The sequence below is a fragment of the Pongo pygmaeus genome, chromosome 2 (genome assembly GCF_028885625.2).
Source record: "Pongo pygmaeus isolate AG05252 chromosome 2, NHGRI_mPonPyg2-v2.0_pri, whole genome shotgun sequence".
In the NCBI taxonomy this organism is placed as follows: Eukaryota; Metazoa; Chordata; class Mammalia; order Primates; family Hominidae; genus Pongo; species Pongo pygmaeus.
This window is the reverse complement of record NC_085930.1, coordinates 67,549,455-67,575,543: the sequence shown is the minus strand read 5'-3', so window position 1 is coordinate 67,575,543 and position 26,089 is coordinate 67,549,455. Positions and strand designations below refer to the sequence as shown.

Sequence of the window (26,089 nt, the reverse complement as noted above, 5' to 3'; positions counted from 1 at the left end):
CTTCTATGAGAAGGCCCCGTTCCCCAGTCTTCTTCTATGAGATGGTCAACCATTCCTCATAGGTTAATGGCTCATGGCAGGGTAAGCCTGTCTCCCTCAAATGGTGAGTGTTCAAAAGGTGTGATCTAGTGGAAGGAGAGAGACTGCCCGCTGAGCTGTGGGCCCTTGGGCAAAGTGCATTTCCCTCCCAGGGACTCAGTTTCCCCCTGAGTTCAACTCCACGAAGGGCGGGGACCCAGTTGTTCTTCAGAAAAAGGCCTTGTGATGTGTACCGTGCCTGCATTTCCACGTGTGCATTTATTGTTATTGCTCAGTATAGTGTTGAAAAGGCAGACAAATCCCATTAATTACAAAGAGCACAAGCCAAAGATACAGAGAAATAAAGAGTGTACAATAAGAGCACAGTCACTTCCCAGCCCCGATTGTCCCAGAGCCCCCCAGAGCCCGGGCAGCTTATGGAAGCTGGAGGCGGCACCATTCCCTCGCTACTCTATTATAAAATATGTGCACTCAAGAGTTAGCAAAGTGTGGTGACCCCCGAGAGGAAAGGTCCGGGAGGGAGAGCACCACAGGCATTACAAAACAGACTTAGGGGGCTGAGAAGGGCAGTCCCAAAGCAGCCTCCAATATCGTTTTCAGTGGAGGGGGTAATGGCTGCTGCCTGGGGCTGGGGACCCTCCTCCCCCACCGGGGTTGGTATGAGCTCTACAGTAAAATCAGGAGAGCTTGGTTTGGAACTTTGAAAAGGCTTGGGGACTTCCTGCTATTGTCTGACTTCCCTCCTGGCTCTGGAAGGCCTAAAAGCCTTCAAGAAACGCTCTTCCCTACAAGAGCCTCTAATGGTGGGATTTTGGACACAATGGCAGGAGAGAGATTTGGGTGGGAGGCTTGTCAGAGTGCACCAGGTTGGCAGCCTCCTGTAGGTAGCGCAAGAGTGGGCTAGGGGAGTGAGGGTTCCGAGAAGGCCCAGGCAAGAACTGCCTACATCCCAAAGGTACCGGAGACTCCAAATTAAAGAGCAAGAAACTATCCCCCCAAAACAAAATCAAACAAAAACAACAAAAAACCAGTTAAGGAACGGGAGATAGGAATAAAGATTTCTCCATGATGAGAATTAGAAGTGCAGACAACTGGGCCACACATTCTTTCCCAGCTCCAGGCCTAGAAGAGACTCCTCTTTCTCATCTGGACCAGGGACAGATGGCGGGTCCACCCCAACACAACCAAGGTGGGTGACTTTGGTTCCCAAGCTGAGATTGAGTGGGGACCTGGTGGCCTCTCATGACAACTCCTGGGCTTATGGGGCAGGTGAAATGATGGGAGGAACAGCAGGCTTCCCTCAAGATCAGGTTGCCCTTTTTGTCCCTCTTTATAGAACATAGTCTATTTCACAGCCCTGAGTGGACAGTAATTACAATGGGGAGAAGATGATGGCACAGGGAATGACAGGGCCCAGAATTTGGGGGTGGGAATGGAATAGGGGGTGGAGGACTGGGCACAATTTAAAGTTTATGTGGAAGAATAGATGTGAGAGAATAACTAGGAAATTTTGTAAAAGAAGAGTGAAGGGACTCATCCCACCACATAATAAGACATTAGAAATTGACAGTAGTTAAAGTTGTATGGCTGGTGCCAGATGAGACACCCAAGTAAGGGAAGAGAAGTTCCAGAAATAGATCCAAGTCTATATAAGACATCAGTGTGTGGTAAAGGTGGCATTTCAACATGGTTGGGGAAAAGAGTGGCTTCCAATAACTGGAGGACCCAGGACAAGACAGGTTCAGAGTCCTTGAGCCAGTGCAGTTATTTTAATTGGTCCAGTCTCAGAAATAGGACTGCCTCCCTCTTATCATCTCTATGCTATGGTTGGGACAAGGGGACAAGGGGACAAGGGGCCATGGTGAGGGGTTGGCAGGAGCAAGGAGCAATGGAGGCTGCTCCTGAGTTAAAGAAAGCTCTGCCTGAGTTGCGAGAAGGAAACTCCTCAGAGCTCTCCCTGCTCACCTCCAAAGATGAGTGATTCTGCAGCGCCAGGCGTCACTGAACGGGCTCCCTGCCCTTCCGTCATCTGTTGAGGGGGAGACAAGTTGGTGAGCTTAGCTCTCAGAACCAAATCTGCCACCTACTCCTGGAGCCCTTGTCTAGAGGGCAGAAAAGAAGCTATGTGGATGATGCAGTCCCAAACTAGAAAAAAGTATACATTACAGATATATTTACTATGTTCTGTTTGATGTTGTTTTTTGCCTTTTTTTTTTTAAACTACAGACATTTCAAAACCACACTGCACGAGTCAGAAGAGCCAGCGATTGAAAGCATAACCATTGCATAGTATTAAATGAACAGAGATGGTGAGTTCTTTATTTACAATTATTGTCTAGATAAAAAAATTCATAAAAACAGATGAATGGTCATAAATTATTTACCCCCTAATGGAGTGAACTGCCAAACATACCCCATGCTGCTAGATATAGGACGCAGAGTGCAAGCTTTATGTACTACAGTGAGTTTTGACAAACCATTTCGTGTGTGTGTATGTGTGCAAGTGTGAGAGTGAGGGGGTGCATGTGTGCAAGCATCCTTCATTCCTGACAAGAGAAGACCAACGCTAATGTTGGCATTCTTCCATCGCTCCCTGTTCCCTAAGCCAGGCTCCACTGAGAACCCCTCCTGGCTCCAAATGAACATGGAGCTTGGCGTGCAAACACAGCTATCCTGATGTCATGGAACGAGGTCACGGACACATGACTGATCAAAGAAGTGGGGAGATGGAAAACTGTGAGAAAGGAAACTCCAAAAAACACCATGTTCCAAGGCTGCCCCATGTTATACATGTGCAGATCTTTCCTTCCTTGTAGGAGAGCAGTGGGCTGGCTTTGGTGGCGTTTGTACTGGAATCCAATAAGCACATCTGAGGGCTGGTCACCCCTTTGGGTATGCAGTTTCCTTTGCTGGATACATTCAGAGATACTTCTTCACGACATTCAGGTGATGCGCTCTTGAAGGTCCTCCTTCCAGGAGGATTTTTCCAGGTGGGATGGGCTGACTTTGAACCCCAAACCCTCAAGTTTTTCCACAGCCATCCAGATGTAGGCCCTCCCAGCTGACTATGGCTCTTTTCCCGAGTGGCTCTCATCTTGTTTGTGGAAGAGTTCTCTGGGCCTGGAGAAGGGAAGGGGCCGGGCTGACACAGCCATCCTGAGGAGGGTCAGCATGAGGAATGGATTTTGCAAGAGAGGCGGAAAGTGTTTGGTTTTCCTCGAAGCATGGGACATCATCGATCATGGTATTCAAAATGTCTTTTGCACTGTACAAGTTTATGGAAAAAGATCATATGCTGAAAAGTCTCAAAGCAAACTTTGTATTAAATACAAAAGTTCTTTTATGAAAAACGCTGAGACCCACAAAGTGCTTAGCAGTTAAGAGGCTGACATACAATTAAATAAGCTCTTATTAAGTGGGATTACTAGTGCTGTTGTCTTGGGGAAAAAATAACCACCTTTTCTCACCTGTGATACTGTAGGGTTTCAGAATGGCTTTCTGTTTGGGAAAGCAAGACTTGCTGTTAAAAGGCTACAGTATATATTGTGACTACAGGAAGACAATTTGGTTTAAAATCACACTGAGTACATCTCAATATACACATCATAAGGTTCATTCGGATCTAAATAGTGCAGAGAAAAAGGCTAGTCTTCTTCAAAAATAAAAATAAAAGCAGCAAGCCATACTGATCCTCATCCAATATGCCAACAGCTCGGATGCTGCCATTAATAAGGAAACAAACCTGTAAGTTACTAAATAAAAAAAAAATCAACACAATACCATTTATAATATTTCAACACTACCTCAATCTCTGTACAGACAGTGCCAAAGAGAACCTATTTTTGAAATGCTCTTAGTAAACTCAAGCGAGTTTCATTGAGAGAAAAGTCTTCGAGCAGTGCTTTGCAGATCCTGGCATCCTTGGGCCGGATGGCCGTTAGTGTTGCAAACCCAGGAAGCCTTCTCTCCTCCTCTCCCTTCGTCTACGGAGCATGTTGTTAAACCCCTCAGGATGGCAACTCGGTAGCATTTGGCTTCTGCCTGAGCCTCTCACGGTAGTGACGTTATTGAACGGAAATAGCAGGCAAAAATCAGAGCATGGCTATCATAAAACATCAAGGATGCAACCCAGGGGAAGTGTCTGTTGGGCCGAGCTGTTTTTATAGCATCTCAGCCACCAGTGTTCTTAAACCGTACAAATAGCCAAAGACGTTATCTACAGGTTTGTAAACAAATTACATTCTTCTTTTAGGACATAAATAAGTTAAAATAGAGCAATTTAAGCGGAAACAAGGCAACATGCCGGCAAAGAAACTTTATATATCCATGTATATATATTTATATATATATATATCTACCTATCTATATGGACGTATACAGTCTTGGGGAAGTATACGTTGATATAGATACAAAGAAATGGATATAACCTTGTGAGTGTCTATGAAGTTCTTCGGTTCCATTGGTGCAAATCTACTAGGCGAGTTAAGCTCTGCAATTTCAAAAAGTTATTAAATTAATCTATACAACTGAGACCATGCTGCGCAAGCATTTCAAAAACTCACAGACCAGTGGATTGGATAAATAGTCTCAGAAAAGAGTCTGTTTGCAGTTCCCGCCTAAGAAAACAAACAAAAAAAAACCCCCTCCCCAACCCCCAAAAACCAAACAAGGGGAGGATTGAAAGTGTACAGTACATTCATGCGGGGGACGTGGTGGCTGGGCGGGTGCATGGCTGGTCCATGTCTGGGTGGGAGCCAGGAAGGACTTGTTTTGGGAAAACCGCTCACTCCCGTAAGCCCCCAGTAGAGATCCCGCCCCTTGCCTCGAAGTGAAAAAGAGTTCAAACAGCATCGCAGCCAGAGAAAGGGTCTGTTGGTGGAAACGTTGGTTTTCTCTCCAGTATTTGGTTTCCGATTGTTGCTCTTTGCTGCTTGGGTGAGTTGGGTGCCTGGATGGATGGGTGCCTGGAAGGCGGGTGGCAGCGGGGTCCATGAGGGCGGGCGGGCAGGCGACAGGGTCTTCAGCTAAAGCGACGTCTCCAGGCTGTGGATGGGGCTCCCTGGACTTGAAGAGGTAGCTGATTTGCTTGTGTCGGTCGTCAGGTTGATCCCACTGTCGATGGCGCTGTTGTTCTTGTTGAGCGATGACGGGGGGCTCGAGTTCTGCTTGAGCGCGGCATCTTCTTCCAGGTCGGTGTCATCAATGAGGGGGATGTGGGGCTGGGAATCTTCGATCCGGAATTCAGGATGAGCCATGAAGTTATGGATGGAGGTTCGAGATTCAGGCTTTTCTAAACCTTCATAGAGAGAGCTACGGAACGCCTTCACGACGCGGATCTGCAAGGGAAGCACAGGGGTCAGGAGCACCGCCCAGGGACCACAACCAGGCTCGGGGGGGCTCACAGGAGGGGCGGGTGGGAGAAGGGTTAGGGCAAAGCAGGTGGCTGGAATCCACAGTCGCTGGGTGTTATTAGCATTGACAGGATGGGGGAGAGTGAAAAAGGGGGCTCAGGTTATAGGCATCCTTGAGCTGGTTTTTAAAAATCTCTTTGGTTTTGGTAGAAACTAGTGTTAGGACAGGAGGAATCACCAAGCACCATCAAAGAGATGATGGGGAACAGTGGTTAAAGGAAGCACAGTCGACTCCTGCGGGCACCCACACCTAGTGAGAGACTGAGCCTTGTTCACTTTAAAGCAGAGGTTCAACCATGCAGACGGGGAGGAGGACCAGGTGGGAATCAAGTAGGAAAGAGGAGAGGCTATTAAAAAAATTCATCTTAGAAAAACCACACACAGTTAAGAAACCATACAACATGGAACATGTTACGTGTCACAAACAGAAAAGGCACAGAAAGGAGAGAAGGTTGGATGAGTTGGGATGAGAGAGACACATGAGGGCCAAACAGAACGGGAACATCAAACCAAAGGCAGCAAAGCAAACCAAAGCCAACCCAGGGCTTTCTGAGGTGCAGAGCAGAGGCAGCCAGAAAGCACACGGGAGCTGGCGGACAGATGACATTCGGGGGCGGGCTGCATGCCACGGGGAGGCCGGGAGCCACATGGCACACACAGACAGACACACGGCTACACTTGGAAGCCTGGACAATGTGAACGGAGGTCGTTTGTACCCAGCGTTTCTTTCCTTCATGCATTTGGGAGGTAAACACTCGAGTATAGACTCAAAGCCCTGGCCGGCCAGTTATTGGAGCTTGCTTTGGGGTCTCTTATTTCCTGGGGGATTTCTTTATTTGTGCTTTGAAAACACAAAACCAAAAAACGAGGCTGGAATCAGATGGCCAAACCCAGCCCCAGTGGGATTCTGGGGTGTGTGGAACTGAGTCACAAAACAGCAAGTTCTTTCATTTTCTGTCTCAGTTGTGAACCACACATCCCGGGGCCTCAGTTTCCTCCACTGAAGAATGGGAGGAGGCTGGTCATTGAGTCTTCAAGGCTAGTGGAAAGAGCACTGGACTTGGAGGCAGAAAGACCCAACTTGCGTCCTGGCTCTGCCACATCTGGTGCCTTGACTGTGGACAAGCCACACTAGCTCTCTGGTTGTCCTCTGTCCTGCCTCACAGGGTGCAGAGGGACAGGACCCTCACTTGGAAGAGAGGTGTCCCTTCTCTGGACTCCTGGGAGGGGCAGCAGTGCCTGTCATCTCAAGAGTCTGATGGGACTTGGGACAAAAGTGCCTCCCCCTCTCTTCCCAGCCCCAACTCGGAGTGGAGTCAGAGGTGGAGAAAACAAGGTGGCATTGGCGCCTCCAGGACAGAGCCTTAGTCGGCTGCTGTGTGCAGGCCAAGTGGCACCCACCTGCAGAGCAGTGGCTGCCCTACACCACAGGCCTGCGGGGAGGCAGGGGACTGGACGAGACGGTCGTGGGGAGGCCCCTGAAGTCCCAGGACTTGAGCTCTCAGGAGAACCCAGGGGTAGCTCCTTTGTGAAACCCTGGTGGGGAAAGCCCTCTTTCATGGAAGTGGAGTTTCTAGGTGACTGTGGTTGATGATTTTAAGTGTCATCGCTGAAGGTTTGTTTTACTGTTGCAGAGGGAATTCTTTCTAAAGCATGTCATACGCTCCTATGACTTCTAATTTAGAGTGCACAGAGAAGAATTTAACATAAGGTTTGTCAATTATCCTTCTTAGTCTTAGGTAAGACCCCATGGATTGGCTTGTTTTTTCTCCCTTGCTGTCAGCCATCGCTTACTAGTTAGTGCTGACTTTTCTGTTTTCTGAAAAGCACCTCTGTCCTTTCACCTTGCATACTGTTAGCTGGGACTCCAGGGTACCCCACTTGCTGGAATTGTGCTTTAAATAAGAGGCAACAAGTGCTAAATAAGAGCCAGCCAGACACGGCCTTCATGCTGGTGCTCCATCATGGCCACTGTGGCTGCTCTGAGCTCTTTCCCCCTGGAGTCCCTCTTTGTGGCTCTGCAGAGATGGTTCAAATTCTGATCTCCTGATAAGTGAGCCGTTACACCTTGATTAACTGAAAACAAAGTAGGCGCTGCAGGCCTCGGCTTTCTTGTTTGTAGAATGGGGACAGCATCAAGGCTGTAGCTGCCTAGCCTGGTGCTCAGTGTGTTCTGAGGCTGAAGTGCAATTCAGATGCTGACTGGAACACCTAGTGTATGTGTGGGGCAGGGGGATGGTGGCAGGACCCTGTCATGTGACTGACAACGCAGAGGGGATGACACACAATGAGATGAGGCCCCTCCGCCCTCCCCCTGGCATGGAGACAACAAAAAAAAATGAACTGCTCTGGACAAGACTGTGGGGACAAGACTTTTTGGGACACCCCGCCACGGCCATCTCAAGTCTCCACTTCGGTTCTCTCCGAGGCTGAAATGGAAAAAACTATGGGAAAAAAAAGCTCTTCCATCTCCCCTCCCTGCCTACCCTAAAGGTAGGATTTTTTTTTTTTTTTTTTTTTTTTTTGGCATAAGCTGCATTTGGGTGTGGGGGTGAGGGGAAGGAGAGGAAGGGACCCGGTGAGCAGGGTTTCAGATGTTTTGGTTTCGTCAGCACAAAGGGAGCAGGGAGACCCATGCCCGTTGTCAGAGGGCTCTGAGGAAACGCACAGGCCCTGGTCTGAGATGGGTTCTACATACTCGAATGTTTACCCGGCTTCAAGGAAGCCAAGAGTCTGGGATTGATTCACATTCATTTCAGGCTCAAGGTTAAAGACTCACAACCTCTTTTAATTTCACTCTCTCTTGCTGAACTCTGTGTCCAGGGTTCTCTAGCCCTCTAGGGAAACAAACACATGGAATATTCAGACAGCGGAGAGGTCTAGGGTTCCCCCCACAAAGCAAGCCATTTTCTCGCCAACCCAAGGTTGCACTAAATTAGTTACCAAAACACTAATGAGAAGTCCAGCTTTCTTCCCTTTTTGTTGTCTTCATTTCTCCCCCTAACAGTGCAAACTCCTTGCCCTAGGAGTCTTCAGAACCAGGAATCTGCAGGGGAAGTGGGAGCAGGAGGTGCCCTATCTGTCTAGCAAGGTACGGCGTCCAGAATGTGGCTGGGACCTGTCTTATGGGGCTGGCTCTTGGCTTGGGTGGTTTGAAAGAGCAGGACTTCCACTGATAAACATGGAGCCTGCTACAGACTTGCTAAGTACAAAGATGGTTTGAGATGAGTTAGGAATTTGAGGCAATGAGAAAGAGAGGCTGTGCGGCTTTGCCTTGGATCGAAGTGTGGGATGCTAATCTTGTCCTTGATCACCAGTGGGAAGGTGCCCTTCTCCCCAGTCTTGGCCATGCTGGTAGAAGTTCAAGCTGAGAAACAGCTTCCCTTGCCTTCCCTGGAGGACTGACTCCTTTTCACGATATGAGGCTGTGGGTGTGGGCACTGGTTCCGGAATGGAAGTTCAGCCTCTGTGGCTCCAGGTCTGTGGGCTTCCTGGGAAGTGGTGTGAATAGTGGGAAGCATGAGGGACTCCGGAGTCTGACCTCTTGCCACGCCCTTGCTGTGGTGACCCTGGCCTCATCAGTGTCTTTCTCTGCGAAATGGATGTGTTGCCAGGTCCTCCCCTCCCACAATTCAGTGGTGAGGCATCTGTGAAGTAAAGGGAGTGGGGAACTGCTCTGGAAATGTTGAGTGGGGCTCAGGTATAAGGCAATAGGGATGTGCCATTAAGTTTCCGGGGCAAAAACAAGCTCGTTTTTGAGTTAGTCAGAAGAGTGCACCAATTCATTCCCTCCCGAGCATCCTCGTGCCATGTGCCTCGTGACTGCGGTCAGGCTTACCATGTGCGTCTGTCTGCTGAGGCCTTCATCTTGCGGTGGTGCCATGGGGAGGGGAGGGCCTGCGATGTGTTCAGGGGCTTTCCTCACTCCAGTGTCCCAGGTCAGAAGTCAGGCCCTGTCCCAGGCCTTTGTGGTCAACTCTTCATAACCCAGGGGACAGTGGATTGACTCCTTCCAGGGCACACTGGCTGCAGGTGTTTTTGCCTCAGCAGGCACATGGGCAGCCTCCTCTGCTGGGGAGTCCCCAGGAAGCAGATCCCCCTCAGAAGGCTGATGGGGTGCAGTGGGGGTGAAGGAGTTGTGGGGTAGTGGGGCGGCCCACTTCCTCATCCCATCAAATTGGGGCCCTTCTGTCACTTCCTGGCCACCTGTTTAAACCTCCCTGTGGAAGGAAAGCATACTGGCTTCTGCAGGGACCTTGGCTGGTGTTTAGAGGGTCCTCAGAGTCCTTGGAGACCAGAGGAGGCAGCATTGTTGTAGACACTACTCAAGCAAAGGAGGCACGAGGCTGTGTTGTCCAAATGTGTGTACTGAAACCACAGAGGCTGTGATCCTGTCTGGGAACCAGTGCCCTCAAGGCAGGGGTTTGGTCAGGCTCTTTTTAAGACCATAGGCTCAGGAAGGGTCTCAGGAGGGACCCAGAATTACAGGCTGGAGTCTGTCACAGAGGGGGAATGCGAGATTCTCCAGGAGGCGTGAAGAGGGAGAGGCAAGATGGTGAGCAGGGTGGGGAGGCCCTGGGCAGCCCCGCTGGGTCCCCTGAGAGCATGAGGGGTCAGGGCAAGAACTGTCAAGTTGGCTTTGGCTGAGCCTCTGCCTGGGCTTCTTTTCCAAGACTGTTCCAAAGTTGGGGTAACCAAGGGCTACAGGGGACTGATCTGGCCTGGAAGGAGGTCAGTGTAGACACATTCCTGTCTAAGCATTTCTGCAGAAATGAAGAAAAGGGCATTTCTGCAAAGAAGTGTTGTTCCCGGACTGGCCCTATTGAATGGCTTTGCAAATGATGCAGAAGAAAAGCTGAGAAAGAAGTGGCTGAGGTTTGAGAGGACAGCTCTAGCTTCTAGACTGTGAAAGGTAAGATGAGGGGCTAACTCAGGGACGACTTCCAAAGGCAGTGGGGTTGCCCAGCGATGTCAGGTGTGCTCTGTCGTGGCCAGGGTGAAGTGCTGCCCTTCAAGAAAGAGGCTGAACTGGGATGGACGAAGAACTGGGCCTTCGCCCAGAAGCCAGACTCCTAGCAGGCAGCCCCAGCCAGAGGGCCACAGGAGTCACTGGGAGGGGTGGCAGAACAGAAGAAGTGGATTCTTCCCCATGTAGCTCTCCCTGCCGGGACACTTGGTCACCGCACCTCAGGATAGGTGGGGGTGCTGAGCAAGGCCAGAGCTGAGCTGGTGCAGAAAGGAGCTGGGAGGTTAGCTGGCTAGGCTGCTGCTAAGGCGAGAGCTCTCTGGTCTAAAGGGGAGGAGGATGGGACCAGTGTTGCCTTCCCCGAGAAATCCTGGCAGTGACTGCCTAGTGACGGTATCTCATGGAAATGTGACTCAGCCACCATCTGCTGAAATGCATCTCCATTTCATCTTGGCTCCCCGGTCCTCCCCAGCACTGCGTTTCTGTGCTGACGAATGAGCACTGAGGGGCTCCTTCCCTGCTTTCTGCTTCTGTCCTGCCGCTATGGGTTGTGGACATTTGCCATCAACAGGCTCTCTGTGGCCCGCGCCTCCTACTGGAGGCACTGAGGGAGGCGCTCCCACCAGCACACAGGGTTACCTGCTTGGCTGCAGGAGGTTGTGTTGTGGGTGTTCTGGTTTTGGATGGGGGTAGAGGCCCTTTATAAAGTTTCAAGGGATGAGCTGGAGTCTACTTCTCATCAAAGAAGGTGGAGGCTAAGACTGACACTATGCCATTGGAGAAGACCAGAACCAGGGGCTCCCCTGCAGATCAGAAGGGCCTGACTGGAAACATAGCAGGGCGATGGGAGGAAAGACAGACTTCTTCCCTGTGGGGCCTGAAGCCATGGGTCCGGGAAAGAGCTAGACAAAGCCAGCAATGAGTGATCTAGATCAGAAGTGGTGGCATGAGGAGATGAGCTTGGCAGGAGGGAGATGAAGGAGGGGCCACGGTCCCAGGCTATCTCTCGGATAAAGGAGGGCAGGATGCCGAAGGGCAGATCAGGTCCCTCTGGGCCTGCTGGCACCCAGGCAAGATGTGAGGCTCGACCCACCATTTTCTACCAGGGGTCAAGCTGAATGGGCCAGGGACCTTGTCCTTTCCAGGAAGGGCTTAGAACTTCAGCAAGTTCCAAGCTCAGCCGCAGGGAAAGGTGTCTGCAGGGCAGCTGATGCAGTCAAAAGTGCAAGTGCAAGGGGAGGAGTGACAGGAAGCAGGCAGAGAATCTGAACTGCTGGGGTGCAGCGTCTAGGCTGTGAGCTCCTAGGTGGCCTGGGATCCCTGGCTGACTATGACCTCTGACCTGCAGTGACCTCTTGGCTCAACCGTCCCCCTTGACCATGACCCTCATTACTGTGGGCACCCCTTGACCAGCTGGGAAAGCCTGGATGACGTGACCTTCTCCTGGGTGGATCCCAATGTGACTGACTGTGACCCTAAGGGGCTTGCTCCCCTTGACCCACAGTGACCCTTCCGCTGACTTTGACTGCAAGACTGGGACCTCCTGTCCAACTCCGACCCTTGCCTTGGTGGTCTAGGCTTTTCCTGACCACATATGACCCTGGGCCAGTGGGACACTCTGTGTCCCCTCCATGTCTGTCCCCCTCTGGCTGTCGGGACCCTGTGGTGGATTAGGACCATTTGGTCACTGATGTCCTCTTGACCAATAGTGATCCCTTGACTGAACCAGACTTTTTGGCCACTTGGGACCCTAACGACCCTGTGACTGACCCTGGTCCATTGAGTGACTGCCACTGCATGACTGGCTACGCTCTCCTGACCAACGGGACCCTCTTCGGTGGCTGGGACCCTTCAGCCCCCTGGGCCTGATTGTGACCGGCTGCCCCCCATGTCCTCTGGTGCCCCAGCCCCTGCCCGCCTGGGAGCTGGCGTGGGCAGTGCCAGCCGGAGGCAGTAAGGAGTCACACTCACGCCCGGCTGCAGCAGGAGGAAGGCTGGTCGGAGAGGAAAGAGCATTGGACAACGACACGCGACTAGGGCTAGAGAGATTGGCTACATCCTGGCTCTGGCTGGTGACCGAGGACTGTCTCCGCAGGGCCCCCTGAAAGGACGCCCCGCTCTTGAAAGTATTGACTACTTCAATCTGCAACGGAGGAGAGAACGAGACAAGTTGCGAGAAGAACGAACACAACAGCTACATGACTGACAGGCGCAACGTCACAAGAACAGCTGCAGCCACGGCAACAACGACAATGTCACTTAAATCAAAACAAAAATACCAGACACACTCCAAGGCTCTGAAAAATGTCTGCTCAGCTCTGGGCCCACCTGCAGGCCCCAGGGTCCCCGGGAGGACACAGGGGGTCCGGCCTTTGTCCTGTGCTAGTGGCTCAGGGGCCAGTGGGGGAGGCAGTGATTAAACATGGTATCTGGAGGGAAGAGAGCAGTGTTCAGCCTCCCTCAGGTACAGGTGTGGAGGTAGAGGGTGTGGTGGGGGTCCTGAGGTGGACAGAGCTTGGCCTAAATTCCAGCTCTGTCACTTACTAGCTAGGTGACTTTGGGCAAGCCACCTCTCTGAGTTGAGTTTCTTGTTCTTAAGAAGGGTCAATGCCACCTGCCTGGCAGGGTTATCTGTAAGTGGCAAAGCACCTGACCCACGTTAGCATTCTGTAAGAGGCAGTCAAGACAGGCGCCCGCCCCTGCCCACTCAAGAAATCGCAGTCCTTGCTTCCTCCCATAATTTGGAGACCCCTGCATGACTTTGCCGCCAGGGCAGTGACAGCACCAGGGACATATTCACTGAGTTGTCCTGGACCTCCCAGGAGGTGGGGGCAGGCTGGGAGGGCTGGCTGCCAGGGTCCTAATCAGGGAAGGTGAGCCCAGGCCCTTGTCAGGCAGCTCCGGGTCTGAAACCTGCTTCCAGTTCCCACCCCAGCTGTGCCAGCTCAGTAGAAGGGGCCATCTCCTGGACCACGGTAACCTCTAAAACTGGGGGAGTCACATCTACCTCCCAGGGCTGTGAAGGTCACATGAGGTGAGGTTTGGGACAGGGTACAGAGGGGTGGGAGGTGACCCAGGTGAGCTCTCTGCTACATCGGATGGAAATGAGGTGCTGGGCCACAGCTGGCAGGATGGTGGCCAGGTGGCTGCTTCTACACTGCACTTCGCCCGAGTATGCTGGGGCATGGAGGAGCTCCCACTCCAGCTCCCCAGATGGTCTGGGAAAGAGACCCACAGGGTCCCTTCTGACCCTCCCCTCGCAGGGCTGTGACAGCACTTGTGAGCTACAACACCTGCTCCAGGCATAAGGGGACCACGTGAGAGCATGTGGTGTGTGTGTGTGGGGTGGGGGTGGGGGCACGCAGGTGTGTCAGGTGCCACATGGCAGCCACGCTCTCTCTGCTCTGGGGAAGAAACCTGCTTCTGGCTGGCTACGCCCTGCACCTGTGCTCCCCTGGTGTGCTCAGTGTGTGCATGTGTCTGTGTGTACTTGAGGATGACTGACCTTTGCTCCCCACAGCCTCTCCACCCCCTAGGGGAAGCTGGGGAGAGCAACTGAAGCCCCCGTGGAGGCGGTGGACCCCCTGACCACCAGGCCCTGGGGGACCCTGGGCGACCTGGCCTGCAGCTTCTGTCCAGCCTTACACGGCCCCTCTGGGTGGGTGCCCCAGCCCTGAGCGACAGTCTCCTCACTCACCTCTGCCCTCAGAGCCACCCTTCCCCACCCTCTCAGGGAAATCCCCCTGGAGACCATGGTGGGTGTGACCCCTACCACTTCCCCTTGCTGCCCTGAGAGGGCACAATGGGACCTCCCTGAGGAGGCCATGCTGTTCCTTAGCAGTCACAGGAGTGTGTGTGCAACGTGGGTGTGCAAGTGGCTGGTGAGAGCTGGCCGGGACCCCTCTGTAGCCACCCTCCCTCAGCACCAGAGCTGGGCCCTGGGGGGCAGCACAAGCACACTCACCTCCATCCCCTGGCCCACCCCGGCCAGGCCTGGGCCCAGCCCCCAAGAGCCTCCTGTACCTGCGTCTGGATCCGATTCAGGCCTCGGAACCATAGGATCTGGCCCCGTCGCAGCTCCCGCTCCGCATGGTCGATCTCCTCCACGTCCTCGTTGAGCTCCTCCTCCGGGATCTCCTCCTTCTGCGTGAGCCTGCCTGCCTCCTTGAGGAACTTGAGTCTGCTGGTGGGGATGGTGGCAATGACCTGCAAGGGACCCTGTCCGTCAGGATGGTGGGGCTGTCCTTCCCGGTGGCCTTCTCTCCCTGACACCCGCTCCTCTACCTCCCGCCTCCTACCCACTCACCCAGGCATGTGATCAATCTACTCCTTCACCCACCTCACCTGTTCCTCAGCCCAGTCTTTGACAATGTCTTTTTTTTTTTCTTTTTTTTGAGATGGAGTTTCACTGTCATTGCCCAGGCTGGAGTGCAATTTGCTTTTTAATTCACTCATTCAGAGTCAGGGTACATAGTGGACAATCTTGGCCTCTAGGAGTTGGACAGATGTGGCTTTGAATACCTCAGACAGCCCTGGTCCTGTGGCCTTGGGCAAGTCATTTAACCTCACTGACTTTGGTTTTCCTAGCTGTAAAGTGGGGGCCGCTCTGGGCATGGTGAGAACTGGGCACATTGGAGGGTCTAACTCATCCTGCATGAGCCTGGCCCGTGGCTGGCTCATGGGGTTACTTATTCCTCTGTCCCTTATTCCTCCTGAGGTCACTGGACCCTGAGGGCAGGGAAGGCAGAATGGGAAAGAGCTATGCCTTCATTCCTAATCTTCCCCAAAGGGCTTGTCCGTGGGGCTGAGGACCCAGACGCAGGCCCTACAGGAAAGCTGAGGTGGCAGATATCAGAGGCCCCTTCCATCTCCTGTAGGGGCAGTCAGGCGCTGGCTTGAATGCAGCCTCAGGGGGCTCCCTGGGAGTGTAAAGTCAGCACTGCCCACTGGCATTAACCTCAGTCCTCTGAATCCTTCCCTCAGATACTGGGCCCAGCCCCCAAGAGCCTCCTGTAGGGGGTGGGCCCCAGTGGGATAAAGATGGCCCGGCCCCCAGGGTGCCCAGGGGTTTATCACTCTCCAAAGCAGCCCCAAAGGTTACAGGAAGTCCTTTTGGATGAAACTAAACTTTCTTATTTATCTTTTAGTTAATTTTTGCCCCTGTAGCTTCTCACTCTAGCCTGCAGACAGCTTGAAGGCAAGAACAATGCCTCCCACCCATGGGGTCCCACTGCCTGGATGTGTGAGCGCCTTGGGAGTAAAGCCACTTAGGCCCTGAATTGGTTCTGGGCACTCCTCCCAAGCCCTCTGTCCTGGGTCAGGAGCCTTTGAGCTGCATGCTGTCAGAGCTGTGACAGGGTCTGGAACTCGGGCAAACGTAGAAAAAGGAATTGGTGGGAGAATATTCTGGGTCAAAGCTGGAAGGGCCCCTAAAGAGCATCCAGCCCAAGGAGCCCCAGAGCTGGGGCAGCTCTCAGATGGCCACAGGCACAGCACTGAGTAACACTGCAACGTGGCAGAGTGTGTCTTGCTTGCGTTCCCTCTGAGTGCTCTAAAGGATCCTGATTGACGCCAGCCGGCCACCAGTGCCCGCAGACCACTGATTCATCTCCCTTCCTAACAAGCTGCTCCAGCCTTGAATCCCTGGCAGGCCATGGCTTCTAGCTAGAGTTTAATAACGTCATTCTCATTACATTAATGTTTTTGTTAGCTTCCATTTATGACAAGTGATACTGATTTTTCAGTTGTCTTAGTAATACGACATTGCCTTTAAAAACAAATTTAAGTTAAAAAAGCTGACGTGATTGAGAGAAAATATTACATAAACAACAGGAGCAGTGGTAGATAGATATAAGGCAAAAATCAGAGCAGTAGTACCCAGACGACCGGTATAGGACCTGGGACAAGCCCCCTTGCTCAGATGTCCAGAGAGAGGGAGGAGCTTGCCTGGGGTCTGGCAGCCCATTCCTGGGGGTCCTGGATTCTCCATCCAGTGCTGTCTCCCTTGCCCTGCTAAGAAGCACCTCCTGCGACCTACCAGGAACTTACCTGGCCCCAAACGAGCTCTCCTAACCCAATGAATATGCACCACATCCACTGGTCCAGCTGCAGTGGAGAGCAGCTGAATGGCTTCCCTCCAAACTGCACGATCACTATCTGGAGGTCACAGGGGAGCAGAGAAAGAGAGAGAGAGAGGCCATCAGGGACCAGCACAGAGGGCTGGGCTCTCAGGGCCCTGCCCAGGGGCTCCAGCTGCTTGCTGCCCACCCCAGGCTTGGTTAGGGTGGGGCCCTCACTACCTGGATGGCAAAGGTGCCCAGCACGATGGTGCAGAAGATGGGGTTCCGGAAGATGCCGTCAAAGACATTGCGCTCGCCGTGGATCTTGCGGGCGTTGATCTCGTTGAAGAGCTGCATCATGACGAAGGTGTTGAAGATGATGGTGTAGTGCTCTGAGGGTGGCGAATGCAGGGGCGCGTTCCTCCCGCTGTCGATCTGGAACATCTTCTCGCCTGCCAAGTGAGAGAGTGGGGCTGGGCTGAAGGCAGTGGTGGGGGAATCAGAGGGGAGATGCCTGGCCTTTCATGGGGGCCTCTTCTGAGCAGTGAGGTGAATCCCCAAGACATCAAGGCATGCTTGGACACTGGGGGGCCAGGGCTGTGCTGTTGGCTGGTCAGAGAGTGGGACTGAAGGGTCAGCAAAGCCCTTTCTCCTCTGGGGAAGAAAGGCCTTGGGCAACTGTCTTCTACTTTTTCTGTGGAAATCTGATCAAGATGGACGGCCAGCTGTGTTAAAGGTGGGTGATATGGCTTCTAAAAAGTGACCTCAGACTGGAAAACTCATTCTGGACTGTGAGGACAGGACACCTGTGGGAGGCTTTGCTCTGCCCCGAGAGTGCTGCTTCTTGTTCCTGAGCATGTCCCTTGCTGAGACCTCTACAAGCTCATGGGGCTGTTACTAGAGATGCCAATTCCTATATGGAGCCCAGGACTTCTGGGCCAGGCTGGCTCTGGACCCTCCCATGTGGCTTCATTCTAACACCTGAGCTGTCACATGGCAGGACACTGCTGTGTAGACGCTGCTGATGGGGTGTCTGATGCAGTCCTGTATCTTTTTTGTTTTGTTTTGTTTTTGAGATGGAGTCTCGTTGTTGCCCAGGCTGGAGGACAGTGGCGCGATCTCGGCTTACTGCAACATCCGCCTCCTGGGTTCAAGTGATTCTCTGCTTTAGCCTCTCAAGTAGCTGGGATTACAGGTGCGCACCATCACGCCCGGCTAATTTTTGTATTTTTAGTAGAGATGGAGTTTCTCCATGTTGGCCATGCTGGTCTCGAATTCCTGACCTCAAGTGATCCACCCGCCTCGGCCTCCCAAAGTGCTGGGATTACAGGCATGAGCCACTGCATCCAGCGAAATCCTGTGTCCTTTTGCACAGCTGAGTAAAGTGGTGCCAGGAGGCTTGTGGAGTTTTCTGGGTGTGAGATGTCCCAAGACTACCCAGGGTAGGTGCTGCTCAAGTGGTCAAGCCAGCAAGCTGACCAGGACCCCCGCTCTCCTCTCCTCTCCAACTCCTCCACCTCCTCTGAGTCTCTTCTAGTTCTGCATATAAGTGGCTTCCTCTAAGCTCTTTCATGATAAGTTTTACAACAGTAAAATGTGTCCTGACAACACACTACTTTCAAAATTTATAAAAGGCAACTGCCTTTGAGGAATGGATCCATGCCCACCTCCATCACACTCTGGGCTTTGAGGACGAGTGAAAGGCCAGCTCCAGGAGGCTCCTGTAAGGAGAGCACTGGCCCTGATTCCATGTGGGACTGCGGGCCAGACCCTTCCCCTCTCTGGGCCTCTGTTTCCCCATCTGTGACCTTGGGATAGGCTTTGTTGGGATTGCCTCCGAAGCATCTGAGGAAACCAGGCCAGTCTTGGCCCCAGCCAGACCTGGTTCTGTGCCCAGACTCTTCCTCAGACTGGCTCTGTGCCCTTGGGCAAGTCACCTCACCTCTCTGAGCCTTGGTGCCCTCGTTTGTAATGTGGGGTGGAGGCAAATGTGCTTGCCTCACTGAGTGGAAGACCCAACTAGGCAGCCCAAGTGGAAGCATTGTGAGAATCGGTGGTGGTGTGGGCATGTGTGCCCTTCCCCAGGAAGCCTTGCTGAGGGTCCCTTCCACGGGGCCAGGATAAGGTGCTGGAATGGGTCAGAGAAGGGGTGAGTCACTCCCCTCCCAGCCTCAGGTGCCTCTGGGGCTGCCATGCAGTGCTTCAGCACCCGGACAGGGCCTTGCACGGTCTGTACTCGTTGCCAGGAGCTGTCACCAGTGGAGAAAGCCACTGATGGCTTTAGGGTTAGCCAGAGCTGGGACAGGGCCAGGCCCTGTTCAAGACTCACTGGTGTGACCTTGGGCAACTTACTTGACCTCCCTGGGCCTCAATTTTCCCATTAGCAAAACAGGAGGGGGTTGTGACTCGAGAATGCTGGGTGAGAGCCATGGTGCACCCAGAAGGTGATGACCCCGCCTGGGAGAGGCGTGGGTGGGCGAGGCGCTCACCAACAAAGAGCAGGGTGAAGATGAGGGCAAGCTGGTAGACGGCATGGCCCAGGATGTTCTTCATCATGGTCCTGGAGATGAGCGGCTTGTTGCGGCCGTACGGCTTCCTCAGCAGCAGGGTCTCCGTGGGCGGCTCGGTGGCCAGTGCCAGCGAGGCAAATGTGTCCATGATGAGGTTCACCCAGAGCATCTGCACAGCCTTCAGGGGGGAGTCCTGGGGATGGGCAAGAGAGGGCTGTCACCTGTGCGCCCACCTGCCACTGTGAAGTGCTGGGCGGGCTCATGGTGTAGTGTCCGCAGGCTCCTGCTGGAGGCTGGAGTCTGACCTGCCCCTTGGCTCCCCAGCAGGAATGGAGTTGTTCTCTGATGCCTTCTCTGGAGAACAGCACAGACCCGCCCACCTCAGCCAAATCTTCCCCGCTAGGAGATAAGTGAGTCCCCCCAGGCCCAATGGCCACCAGCTCCCTGCCATCTGGTAAATTCAGCTGCATCTCACCATCTTCCCCTCTCCCCTCCAGCCCCCGAGGAGGGGGTCTCTCCTGGCTGAGGCCAAGACCATTCCCACCGCCTCCAGCATGGGCTCCTACCTCCTCCCCTCACTGCCTCCTCCCCCTCGGGCTTTCCTATCCTACAAACAGTGCCCGTCCCCCACCCCCCCAATTTCTCCTCCCCTCTTATCCCGCCTTACCTTAAAAAATTATTGTGCGTATCTGTGACTCAAAAATTAATATATTTCAAGGTAGGAAATGTTGGCAAGTGAGGAATAGCAGAAGCAACTAAAACTTGTCAAGGACCTCACCACTTGTAGGTCACCACTGTCCAGGTTCTGGGAGGGACCCTTTTGGACCTGTCTCTTTGGCTGAGAGGAGCTGGTTCTGCTGTCCCCATCCTTCCTCACACCCCCACATATCTTGTCCACAGCAGCCAGACTTTGGCCCCTCCACACTCCCAGAATGCCCTCCTCCCATGTCACCAGAACCTTCTGTGCCATGAGTTGCAGGACCTCTTCTCAGCCACATGACACTGACCTCGCCCCTACACTCGGCCACTGCCTCCCACTTGCAATCCTGACTCCGCTCTCCTGGTCGTCGTCCTCCCCTCCTTTTAAATCTGTGTTCCTGCCTCAGCGCCATTCTCCTCCTCGTCCTGTGGTTTTAGCTACTTCCATCTAGTGCCCTGTGGAACACCTCTTCCAGGAAGCCCCCAGACCCTGTGAGCTCAACAGCCCAAACCGGATGCTCTTCCCACCTCTGTTCTCTCCCAAAGCCCCATATACCTGCATCCCTTCCACTCACCATCTCCCAGGTTTCATCACAGCCCCTGCTCCTGGCCTTCTCTCTCACCTCCTCCCTGCCTCAGCCTCGCTCCCCTCGCCCCTGTCCTCCCCAACCCTGGGCTTTCTCTGATTCCATATGCCTCAGGGTCAAGCGTGCCTGTCTTCCTATCAATGCTGCATGGCCTTGCCACCAACTCAATCAAAGACCTCAGGCAAACTGATAGTCGTCTCAGAACCTCAGTTTCCCTATCTGGCATGAAGACCTTCTGGTTTCCAAGTTGCTGGGGCCGCAGGAGTGTTCCTGAAGCTGCCACTAGAGGGAGCGTCTCATCCACAGGCCAGGAAAGAGGGCCCTTCTGAGCAAAAGGAAGCCCCCAGCCACCTTGCCAAGGCTCCGATTCTCAGGGCTGGGGTAGCTGGAGCTGCCACCTATATTCCCCCAGCGCAGGAAGCAACAGAGGGGAGCAGTGTTCCAGCGCCACACAGCTCTTAGGGCAGTGCTGCACTCTGGGCCTCTGGGGGCTCCTGTTGGCATGGGCTTGTCTGCCCAGGTGGCTACTGGGAGTGTTGGGCCTTGGGGATCCCCTGGGGCTAAGGGAGACCCATTCTTGCCTCCCCGGCCAGGCTGGTCAGCCCCTGTGGGGAGTATCAGGAGACGGCAAGAACAATGGCAGGTCCCTGGCCAATCCATCCTCTGAGCCTCAGTTTCTGCCTCTGTACAATGGGGATCATCACAGTTCCCGCCTCATGGAGCTGCGATGAAGAAGCAGTGAGTCTGCAGACATCCGGGGCCTGCCTGCCAGGCTCAGTGCATAGGGCTGCTCCAAACCCAGTCGTGGTATCTGGCCAGACTCCTCTGTGACCTTCCCAGTGACCAAGACCCCCGACTCCCTCCAGTTATCCCCACCTAGCACCTCCTAAGGCACTCCGCGCTCCAGTCCAGAGCCAGGGCCCCAGGGCCCCAACTGGCTCTTTGTCCTCACCTGGATGCCTGATCCCCCTTGGGCCCTGGCCCGCCCCTCCCTGCCTCCCTCTGCCCTCGTGGTGGCCAAGGGCCCTGCCTTCTCTTGAGGATTCCCTCTCCCGCCTCCTGCAGTGAGGGCCAGGCTGTGAGCCTGACAGCTCCCATTTGCTGGGTGACCTTGAACAAGTCACGCCACCTCTCTGAGCCTCATGTCCTCAACTCCCCTGGGGCCAGTGCCTGCACCTGAGCTCTGTGATGCAGTTCCTGGCCCCCAGCAGGTGCTCCATCGATGGGTGCCTCATCCCCGGCTGTTCTGACAGGGACAACCTGGAGTACCCTAAGGCCCCCGAGCCTCTGTGGGGGGTCTCCGCCCTCCCCCAGGCTTTGGTATGGTCTCCTGAGGACCCACCTGCGTGATGCAGGCACCTGTGAAGGCCACAATCACGGCCACCACGTTGACTGTGAGCTGGAACTGCAAGAACTTGGAGATGCTGTCATAGACGTTGCGGCCCCACATCACTGCCTTGACGATGCTGCTGAAATTGTCGTCTGTCAGGATGATGTCTGAGGCCTCCTTGGCCACGTCAGTGCCTGCGATGCCCTGTGGGGACAGGGACAGGAGGCTGGGTGGGGTGGCCGGGGGAGGTGACCACTTCTAGCATCACCATACTCATCCCCTCCACTTCCTCAGTCCTACACAACTCCCAGTGGGCCCAGCACAGCCAGACCACACAGGGACGCCCCACTCTTCACGCTCCTCAGACCCAGCTCCCTTCACCCTCAGGAAGCCTCACTCTGGCCCCTTCTCCCCCTCTGTTATCTTCCTCCTCAGCCTGCAAGTGCCCCCCTTCACACAGCTCCCCCAGAGCAAGGAGCATCCTACACCTTTCCAGGAAGACCTCGGGATCAGGCTGAGTCTCGAGAACGGTGGGCACCCACGGCGGATGACGGGTGGGCCAAGTGTGAACTGGGGCTCCTGAGTAGCCAGCCCAAGGCTGTGTAGTCCAATCTCCCCGGCCCCCACCACCCCAGGCCCTCTGCGGACCGCTCCTACCATGGCAAAGCCCACGTCGGCCTTCTTGAGTGCAGGCCCATCGTTGGTCCCGTCCCCCGTCACGGCCACCACCTGCCGCTGTTCAGTGTGTGTGCTGTCGATGATGCCTGTTGGGGCAGGAGTGTGCTCAGGCCCTGGGCCACTCAGGTGGGAGGCAGCCTGGGCCAGCCCTGATCCTCGGGAGGGGCCTGGCTGGCACGGCTTCCTCTCTGGTCCCTGTCCAGCCGCCCCCTCCATCCAGGCTCTTCCCAGCTCCAGGCTGGCCTATAGCTGCCAGCAGGTCACACTGGGCTCCTTACTGGGCTGGTGCCGGCTTGGGGCCCCCTGTGGCCCAGGCCCTACTCACCTCTCCAGCCCCTTCTTTGCTCTCTGCAACCTGTGGCCACATTGGCACCCACCCTAACCAGAAACACTGTGTCCTCTAACTGTGCTCAGGGCCCCCTCTGCCTCTGCAGGGCTCCCAGGGTTTCAGCAGGACCTCACCATCTGTTCTTCCCGACACCACTAGCCAGCGCTTTCTCCCTGGGGAGTCCAGGCTTGCTGAGGAGGCCTTGGCTTTGTCATTTGCCAATGACCTCTGCCCCACCATTCTGGCCCTGACCTCCCTCCAGACATTCATCTTCAATAAAACATTCAACAAATAACAGAACGAACAAATGACATATGGCCCCGTCGCTGAGCTGGGGCCAGTGGAAAAGGGTGAGTGAAGGATGTCATTGGTGGGGACCTGTGGAGTTTGTGGGACTCCTCATTCATGGGGCTTGCGAGCAGGGATGTCCGTGGGCATGACAGGAATTTGGGTATCAGCATCCATGGGTCTCTCATTCTGCACATTGAATGTATCACCAAGGCCTGCCAATTCTGGCTCCAAAATCCCACTGAAACCCTTCCTTTTCTCTGTCTCCACCCTCAGCCACCAGCATCACTGCGTTTCCTCTCACTGACTCTGGGCTCCCCCTCCAACCTGCTTCCCCACAGCAACCCCAGGATCTCTCTAACACCCATGTCTGAACCAGTCCTGTCCCCCACCCATCCCCGGAACATCGTTCTCCCGCTTTCCCCCTTGGCCTCAGGATAACATCCATGTTCTTAGCTCCACTTATGAAGTCCTCTGTGACCAGGCCTCACTCACACCCTGACCTCTTCTCTTCTCTCATCCCCTGGCCACCCCCAATCTGTGCTTACAGTCCCCCAGAGCTAGCCCTCACTGGCCCCATGTCTGGGCAGGCTGTTGCCTTGGCTGGAGGTACTCCTGTCACCCACCTGTACTGTATTTTTGGCTCAGAGGCTGCTTTTCCCAGGAAGCCTTTCTGACCCTCTGAGGATCCCTGTCTGCCCTTAATCAGATCCCTGTAACTCTATGTGCTGCTCCATCCTTGCGCATCTCTCTGCTCTGTGCCTAGCAGACAGCAGCAGCCTGTGGAATGAGGCACTGAGTTCCATAATTTGGGGCACTGTGTCCCCGACCTGCTCCCTGCAGCTCTACCCTCTTTCAGGCCCAGCTGCAGTGCCGTGTGTTCTGGGAATCGTTCTGGGCTGCTCCCACCCAGCTGGCGGTGACCCCTCAGTTCCACTGTCCTGGACTCAGCCTCCCCAAGCTAGTCCCCTTGGGACATTAGGCCTGAGTTTCCATAGTTCCCCCAGTCAGCCTGGGGGCTCCTCCAAGGCAGGGAGGGGCCGAATTTCTGTCCTGTGTCTCCCAGGTGGGGCAGACCTTTGCATAGCTCGAGCCGTGCAGAAAGCTGGGAGGAAACCTCTTCCTAGACCCCCCTCCCCACCTCCAGTCCTGGGGTGGCCTGACTGTGTGCAGTCACCAGGGTCCTTCCTGTGGCTGCCTCCTATGGTCACATTTCTGTTCTGTCCCCGCAGACCTCTCAGCAACTATTCCCACCGTGGGCCACACTTTCCTCCTCCACAGGCCTCCTTCCTTGTCTTCCCAGCACCACTCCCCACTGGCCATCCTCCTGCCCCTCTAGCCTCCTCCCCTTGGCCTCCTCTGTAGCTTCTCAGCCTGCACCATCACTCAGGCAGCTCTTGGCTTCTGCGGCTCCTCCCTCCCCACCCACACGTGCCACCCAGGACTCTGTCTCAGGCCTGCTCTCCCTCCTTGCTCGATGTCCAATGCTCTTCTCCAACAGGTATAGACTGATGGGATCCCAGACCCTCCTGCTCCTCATCCCTCCATGACATGCAAACCACCACCCAGCCCAGACCCCTCTACTACCCAAACTTTCTCAGACCCGCACCTGGCAGCTCCACTTGAGGTGTCACCACTGTGGGCAGGTGACAACTCTTAAGTGGGACAATCCTACAGGTCCCTCCACTGCCAGGCTGTGCTCTGCACTGCAGGGTAAGTTTTCTAAAATGATGTTTCTACCCTCTAAACCCTCCCACGTTCCCGTGCCTGGTGACACGGTGCAGGCCATGGTGGGGTGCTCATGGTGGGCATTGTCGGCCCTGCAGGATCTGCTGCCCTCCCACCTGCTCCTGTCTCCTGTAGCTTCCCTCTCCCGCCCCGAGGTCCTGGCCCAGATCCTTGAAGGCATCTGGGGATCTTCTGCCTCTAGCCCTTTGCAGAGCAGTACCCTGCCTTGCCTCAAGCACAGGCCCTACTAACCCTGGAGCCCATCCCACCTTCCATGGCCTGTGACCTAAAGCCTCCCTAGTCCAAGTTAGAGGCAGTGTCGGGCCCAGAGCACCCCTGCCAGCAGTGCAGCCTTTCACTGTATGCAGGGACCACTTATTCAATGCCTGCTGCATGCAGCCTGGCCTATGAATTCCACGTGGGCAGGACCAGGCCTGTCCTGAGCAGGGCTGGCACCTAGCAGGACCTCAGTAAACAGTTATGGAGAGAATGAGTGAATGAATAAGAATAAGGACGGGCTGGAGGCCTTCTGCTCCCTTGTGGTTCTAGGGTTCTGGGTTTCTCTCCCCAGGCTAGATCTGCTTCCATTAATGTCCTTGGGCAGCACCTTTGAAAGAGGAATCCAAGATGTTCTAGGGCTGATCTCCAGTAGACCCCTGCTCCCATAGCCATTTTACAAATGAGGAAACTGAGTCCCAGAGTGGGATTTGCCCAAGGCCACAGAGCAGGTCAGTGGCAAAGCCAGGATCATGTGACTCTAAAAATACCCAGCTGGCTGGGCATAGTGGCTCCTGCCTGTAATCCCAGCACTTTGGGATGCCAAGGCAGGAGGACTGCTTGAGGCCAGGAGTTTGCAACCGGCTTGGGCAATATAGTGAGACCCTGTCTCTATAAAGAATTAAAAAAAATTATCCAGGCGTGTTGACACACGCCTGTAGTCCTAGCTACTTGGGAGGCTGAGGCAGGGGGATGGCTTGAGCCTAGGTGTTTGAGGTTGCAGTGAGCTATGATCACACCACTGCACTCTAGCCTGGACGACAGAGGGAGACCCTGTCTCAAATAAAATAAAATAAAAATAAAAATAAAGAGTGCCCAGCACCCGGCCGCCTAGGCTTAGCAAGTGGTGTACCCTCCCTCTGGAGGGAGGAGCAAGACTTTGGCTTTTGGTCTCATCCCTCAGGTGGCTATTCCCAGGAAAGCGCATCCCTGGGGTCCTGGTCACAAATGTTGGTGGGCAGCCTCAGGGACCAGACAGACCAAGAGACTCAAAGCTCTGAGAACGAGTGAAGTAGGCTGAGTGTCGGACAACAAGCAGCACTAAGGACTGTGTCAAAGGTGAGAGAGCAGGGTCTGCGTAGTCTTTCAAATTCATCATTTTAAAAGGTGCTGTACCGGCCACATAGAACACGTCTGTGGGCCCCATCCAGCCCTGAGCCAGGAGTTTGGGACCCCACACAGGCCCACGT

At 54.3% G+C, this 26,089-nt stretch overlaps 1 protein-coding gene across 17 annotated transcripts in view; it reads right to left on the bottom strand.

The window, feature by feature from the left end:
• Window positions 1-278: 278 nt before the first annotated feature.
• ATP2B2 (ATPase plasma membrane Ca2+ transporting 2) overlaps window positions 279-26,089 on the bottom strand; it is a 388,403-nt gene continuing 362,592 nt past the window's right edge. For 9 of the 17 annotated variants that reach the window (XM_054481331.2, XM_054481334.2, XM_054481330.2 and 6 more), the window contains 7 exons: window positions 22,259-22,365; window positions 21,614-21,805; window positions 18,965-19,178; window positions 16,716-16,927; window positions 16,465-16,572; window positions 14,440-14,622; window positions 4,118-5,375 (listed from right to left, as the gene is read on the bottom strand). In XM_054481331.2, the coding sequence (XP_054337306.1) occupies window positions 5,064-5,375; window positions 14,440-14,622; window positions 16,465-16,572; window positions 16,716-16,927; window positions 18,965-19,178; window positions 21,614-21,805; window positions 22,259-22,365 (1,328 nt within the window). In that variant the 3' untranslated portion in view covers window positions 4,118-5,063. Of the gene's footprint in view, window positions 5,376-8,232; window positions 8,288-12,383; window positions 12,560-14,439; window positions 14,623-16,464; window positions 16,573-16,715; window positions 16,928-18,964; window positions 19,179-21,613; window positions 21,806-22,258; window positions 22,366-26,089 lie in introns of all 17 variants that reach the window. The other 8 variants (XM_054481344.1, XM_054481335.1, XM_054481343.2 and 5 more) reach the window with 5 other exon arrangements.